The following is a 6,569-nucleotide window of genomic DNA, read 5'->3' as shown; positions in this document are numbered from 1 at the left end:
AGGCACTAAATAGAAGAAAAAAACATACACAAAATACGTGCTACAACCTAAAAGAAATGGCCACAGAAAATTTCACCAATATTGACAAAGACAAACCCTTCATCCATTCACGCAGGTTTGCGTACTATAAAGACTTTTTATTGCCATAAAACACTTCTTATAACATAAATAATATAAATGCATTTGAATGCTGTGAAAACTCCGCTCTTGGCATTCATGGTCATGCAACATTAAGGCAATTATATATATATATATATAAAAATTTAATGGAATTCTTAATTTGAATATTTTTTGCGAATTTATTTATCTATGGCGTACAACTTTTAAAATACAAACGTGTTCACACATTTTACATAGAAATCTCATCATGTGTGTAATGTAATCAACGGTATTATTTTTATAGGAACGTTCATGTGATATATAAAACTAAAACATACATTCAGTTTAAAAAAAAATTCAATCAAATCACACTTATATACATAAATGAATGAAAACCCAAGAGGGAGGCTTCGCCTTCCAATTTTAAAAAAAATTCAAAAGTACGAATTTATCGTTAAAATTGAAGATCTATATAAAATCTATGTTCTAAGTAAATAAAACATTTATATGTTTAATTTTAATGCGCTCTGTCGCCGTATAGTTCCTAATACTTTTCCATATTCGCGTTCGCATTTACCTCTAAAATTAAGTAAATCCTCGAATACTCATAATTAATTGGTTAGCTTGCTTTACCTAGACTTTTTAACACCTGAATCTACCAAAGTATTGTTAAGACTGCTGGCACGAGTTCACTTGCTTCTAAATAACACCGAGATATTTGACAAGATTTTAAAAACCATTTCAGCGTAATATTCACTAAAATACAGATTCAATTCTTATTATCATAAACGCGCCAAAATGTTTTTTCTGGCCAAGATGGCGTCGCATGACTCACTTGTACACATGAGGAATTATTGATATTTTTACTCATATAAATACGTATTATGAATCTATAAAAACACCAGCAAATAAAACTCCATGATAGTATTAATATTAAACAAGATATTATCAACATGTATACGTCATTGTCGATTCGACTAATCTGTTCTGTGTCGCTTAACTGACATATAAAAATCTATATTTTAACTGTGTTTTTTTTAGATAAATTATTATTATACCAGTGATTTTACTGTTTAACGCCTTTTAAAGTCTAGTTTTAGATAGATTACTCTTAACAATACTTTATTTTTCACTGTCATCTGTCAAATAGGCTTTTCGATACAGTATTGAATTTTATAGAACTACTAAGACGCGTCTATAATGGTCCTATAGTAGTAGCTTTTTAGTAAGTTCAGAGTGCAGGTGTTAATAATTCCATACAATTACAATATTCGAGAATAAACTCCACAAGTTAAAAAATAAACCAAATTTAACTAGACACCATTGTTGCCATAATTGCGGCCAAATAGTTATCTATTGTCGAATGGACATTATATAAAATATGTGACAAAAATCCTTTACCAAAGGTTTATGAATAAGACGAGATTTTGACATTGATTACAGAATGTACTGAGATTTAAAACATACTAGAATATCCATGGTAGGTAAGATTTATTTCCTTTAAACGACAACAATAGCTAAACTAAGCAATTTTTAATGAAAACATTCTGATAAAATTAGGTTAAAATAAATCAATTAACATAAAAATCGTCTCGGAACTTATTTGTTGACATAAAAATACGATATAATGTTGCAATTTTCTAATCATTTCATAATTAACAGGGACATATACATATGTAAAAGCTCAATTCATTCTGTAACAGCCGCACTACGGCTTTTTTCTGCGATATTATTTTATACTAATTTCAATATAAGTATTAGTCTAGCATTTAGTTTAAATCGCGGAAAAAACTCGAGTGCGGCGTTAACTTAAATCAGAACGCGGTTAATACCCGCAAATTAACGTACGTACTCGTACGTTATGTGGGCCCGTTGGCGAATAGTTTGTCAAGCCCCGCCCCTTCGGCTGATTCGACGGCGACACGCGGTTTCTCTTTAGGTACATTCATCGCTGGTAGATTAAGTATGAACACTTCCTTCTTGAATAATTGGCCTACATTTATTCCGATCAGCTAGAAAAAAAAAGCGGGTGACATTGATATAGTGGCAATGAAAGCCAGTAACTATTTAATGGAGGCCGCCCATTCTTTCCGTATCTACCTCAAGAATCACTGCGCAGTCCGAAAGCCTAAAAAAGGCGAAGCGCCCAAACCGGAGCGGAAGCCGAATAAGGCGGTGATATGGGTCGCTAAGGAGTACCCGAAGTGGCAACATATGATTTTGAGTACTCTCAAGGAGTTAAATGGGGTAACTACACTGTTATAACGTAATTAGTTTCGCTTGATTTATTTATTGTGTCCTCAAACATTGTGCAAAGCAATTTAAGATTAGCGTGCGATTATCCCTTTGTCTATGTTCGCATTTAACACTCGCTCGTACGGTTTACTGTATGTACGTTACATTGTGAAAACCGGCCGAAGTCTGATCGACTATATGTCTATTAGAAAAAAACATACGGTCACGAAAGAGATAGAAATCTGTGGCTAAGACCTCAAAGTTTATACTGCCATTGGCATTGTCAAACATTGTAAAGAATTAACAAAAATGAGATTAAAAAAAACATGTCAAACTTTATATACACACAAAAATTAGTTGGGAATTAATTTATTCAAATTACAATTAAAAGAAAATATAAAAATATATATACAGTTAAAGTGAGTTGACGAAAGCTTGACGGGAAGTTAGAAAACACATTAACGTCTTCGTCTAAGTTTTTTAATGGCAATAATAACGAAAAGTTATATTTGTGAAAATTATTTAAATAGTAACTTATTAGTTCTAACCTCGTAACGCTTATTGGTATAAAAAATTATATAAAAACTGTTTATTTTGTACCATATTTATATATATATATATATTCAACATCAAATCATTATGATTGCAGCCTTCAGGTCTCCCCGATAACAAAGTATTATCAACAAAACTTTCTGCTATAAACGATCTTAAAAAATATATGAAAAGAGTGATGCCATTCGTTCAAGCCACAAGAGATAATCTACAAAAGATTGGTCCCGAAGCACTCTCTGTTGCCTTGCCCTTTGATGAGGCCCAACTGCTTGAAGATAACAAACAATATCTGCTGAATACTTTGGATGTAAGTATTTGTAGGCTTAATATTTACCGCTTCGTATAAATTATTTATATTATCAGTAGAAAATATAATATGTTTATATGAAAAGATGTCAAGATGGGCTAGCTTAAATAATCTACAATTAAATTGTATTCATATTATTTAAGCATGTAAATTAATAAAACTAACGATGCGATATTAATGTTCATATTACTTTGAGTATTTATTATGAAGTTAATTTTTTATAGCTTAGTCTGTTTCGAAGGACCAAAATAATTCTTTGACAATTTAAATAATCATTTAACGCATTAGTAACATTTTTAAAGTTTTGAATATTTCTTAATGCATACAGTTATACACCGGACTTAAACGATAGGCTGCTATGTCGGGGTTCCATTTTGAATTTTTAGTATGTTTGTAATCGGGACCTAAAGAAAACAAGAATTAAGAAGAAAATTGTTTTTATTTTATTTGAACCACATAATTAGGACAAACATGATATAAATTGACATACATACGTTAAAATATAAAAACAATTTACATTACTATGAATAAAATAACATAAACCGAAGTTATTTTATCGTAGGCGTCGTCGAATGCCGCCTGAAGACCTATTTTCTTTGCTTTTATAACAGTTAAGACTGTTGTTGATTCCGGTAGGTCTTTGCCAAATCACAGAATTTTTATTTTCGATTAAAAGTCTTTGATAATATTTAGTTAAAACTCGTGTTCTCTTGTTAGGTGAAAATTACAAATTTCTAGTAATTATAACATAATTAAAGATAAATCAATAATATTCACTGCGTACGTAAAACAATTCTACCCAAAACACGTTTGAACTTGTCGTTAACCAAAACGGACAGTAGAATGGGTAAACGAAAAACCTGTACTTTATTGTATACAGATAGTCTAAAAAAAAAACAATTTATTACAAAACTTTTTATCTGTCATCGGAGATTTGTTTAAATAATTGGATTATTGTATAATTTTCTGAATCAACAGCTTGACGCAATCGAAGTCAAACATACATACAGTCCTGATACTCCAGAAAAAACGATAGAAGACTGTGCGCCTGGTAGTCCACATGTCAACTTTATTGCGGTACCTGGACTTACAGTGACCTTCACCAACCCCACACCGATGAGTGGATTGTTTACCATTTCTGTGACCCTGGTAGATGGGGATACGGTTGAGAAGATTAAAGCCAAGATCGCTAAAGAGATTAAGGCTATTAAAGGTTAGTAAAATAAATCCAAAGTTATAGTCACCAGTAATACTCATTTTCAGTGGATTAGTGTTTTAACTATTCTAGGAATAGGAATTCTAGGAGAATTTCTGTGTTTGTTTGTATTATAATAATATAATATTTGTGTGTAAATAAATAATGCAAGTAAAATTTGATAAAGTTAGTTCTATTGAAATATAAACGCAATTTTTTACACAACTCGACGTTTCTTCACAGCAGTCGTGGTCAGCGACTGCTACATGAACTTGTCAAATAAATTTGATATAAAGGTTATATATAGGCCATCTATTGCTGGGAAGTATAAAGCAGTCAGCTGTAATTTTTTAATTGTCTCACTATGTATTGTGTGTTAATTATTATGTATACGTTAGTTTACTGTCAAATTATTTGATTACGATAGTAAGAAATAACTATTAGTATGTAAATTTAAAATACAATTTATTTTAAACACACAAATACAGTATTTACAATATTTTTAACATGCATAGTATTAATATTAATAATTCAAAATGAATAAATAGAAAATTAAAACAAATTTGGTCCCTGTGGCAGCATTTCCTCGCTGTAGTGTGTGTGGTATATCTACCAGGCGCAAGCTTAAATCTTTAATTTAGTTAAATAACTATTATATCTATATAGTTAAATTGAAAACCCTGAAAATATTTTTTATTAACTTTCAGACATAAATGCTCTAAAGCTGTGGCGATATCTTGATCCGGCGTTAGGTCCTCGCAAGATTCCAGTAGCAGGCGATCACGTGACAAAATGCGCGGAACTCGTCAATGGCGATGGTATACGCGTACACGTGGAAGCGTCGCGTATAGAACTCGTTCAGAACGGAACGAATATTGACGTCGGCTTACAGTTTGTGTATACTTATGATAAGTGATTGTTTTCAGAAATATATTTATTTATTTTTATAATAAGTGTTTTATTTTGTTAGTCCTTTATTTGTTTAGAGATTTTAATGCTTCGAAAAGTGGTAAGAAACGTAAGAAAAGTTTCTAAAACTCTTTGAACAATTTTATTAAAAAAATAATCTTTGTTTTTACGGTCAAGTTTAGAAATTTATTGGTTAGTTTATTTGTTGTGAGCACTGAATACAGTTGTGAATTTCCAACATGCCTTTAGGCACATCAATGTGTAAGTAAGCATTTTGCGAATGTATATGCATCTGCATAAAGTATTTAATGACGAAATATAGTATTGCCATCAGAAGAGCTATAGATTTACGTTTTGTTCATTTCTGTCTCATCGCATTATGTGTATGTGTGTGTATCTCATGTTAAATGTTTTATTAAAATTTGATTATATAGTCGCAAGGAGTTATAATGGGTTAAAAAATAAAAGAGCTGCAATTTTATATTATATTTAAATAACATATAAACGTTTATTCACATAAAAATGTTTAACATCGCGAAAACGATATGGCGGCGATCCCCGGCGGTCGCAGGCTATGCGAACGCGAAATACCTAAATAATCCAATATTTACACAGTTATATAATACAAACACATAAAAAAACGAAACGATTTCCATAGCTGTGATTTAGGGCTGATGATTGATTTACCACAAACAATTTGATTAAACAAAATACAGTGTAATCTGTATAACTCGCACCTCGTTAAATCGACATCCTCAGTGAGACGCAAAAAAATTGCCATTCCTTTCCGCTGAACCTTTTAAGTGTGCGGTATCTCGAATTATTTAGACGTTGCTACTCGAACAAAATGTTATTTCCCTACGAAATATTGATAATACATATTTATACTCTCTAAAAACGGACAAGTCGGAGTTAATAAAATATATTGACGTCTTACTTGGCATTCCCCGAAATAATAACAATTAAAAAGAATGTTCGGGGTTCGGAGTATTGTTATTGTCATTGTACGTAGTTTAAATCAAAATAACGGATTTGTTTAGTGTACAGTTTACTTCATTAATATGTAAAAATATATACAACAAAACTTATTTGAATTGTGATTCAAATTCGACTCTACAAATGGAAAAATACACATAGAAATCGCGGCTTCGTATGTCGAAATTTCAGCAGTCAAATCATATGTATCTAAGTTCTTGTTAAGTTGAAAATCTCGTTAGCATTTCCCTTGACATTCGAGTTATAGAGATTCCATTGTATTACTAAATTTATTTA

The 6,569-nt window shown here is 31.1% G+C and overlaps 1 protein-coding gene across 1 annotated transcript; it reads left to right on the top strand.

The window, feature by feature from the left end:
* The first annotated feature begins 2,122 nt into the window (after positions 1 to 2,122).
* LOC123712171 (leucine--tRNA ligase, cytoplasmic-like) lies at positions 2,123 to 5,335 on the top strand. The gene is made up of 4 exons (XM_045665154.1): positions 2,123 to 2,346; positions 2,984 to 3,193; positions 4,172 to 4,406; positions 5,096 to 5,335. Exons 1-4 carry the CDS (start codon positions 2,149 to 2,151, stop codon positions 5,302 to 5,304), a joined length of 852 nt encoding a protein of 283 aa, XP_045521110.1. The 5' UTR covers positions 2,123 to 2,148; the 3' UTR covers positions 5,305 to 5,335.
* Positions 5,336 to 6,569: the final 1,234 nt, after the last annotated feature.

The sequence above is a fragment of the Pieris brassicae genome, chromosome 7 (assembly GCF_905147105.1).
Source record: "Pieris brassicae chromosome 7, ilPieBrab1.1, whole genome shotgun sequence".
NCBI classification, from domain to species: Eukaryota; Metazoa; Arthropoda; class Insecta; order Lepidoptera; family Pieridae; genus Pieris; species Pieris brassicae.
This window is presented reverse-complemented; position numbering and strand designations above follow the sequence as displayed.

What these genes read in the sequence shown, in the direction of transcription:
- LOC123712171 (XM_045665154.1), top strand. Translation starts at nt 2,149, where the DNA reads ATGAAAGCCAGTAACTATTTAATGGAGGCCGCCCATTCTTTCCGTATC. An exon ending in CTCTCAAGGAGTTAAATGGG is followed by an intron (nt 2,347 to 2,983) that starts GTAACTACACTG and finishes TTATGATTGCAG; the next exon opens with CCTTCAGGTCTCCCCGATAA. An exon ending in AGAGATTAAGGCTATTAAAG is followed by an intron (nt 4,407 to 5,095) that starts GTTAGTAAAATA and finishes ATTAACTTTCAG; the next exon opens with ACATAAATGCTCTAAAGCTG.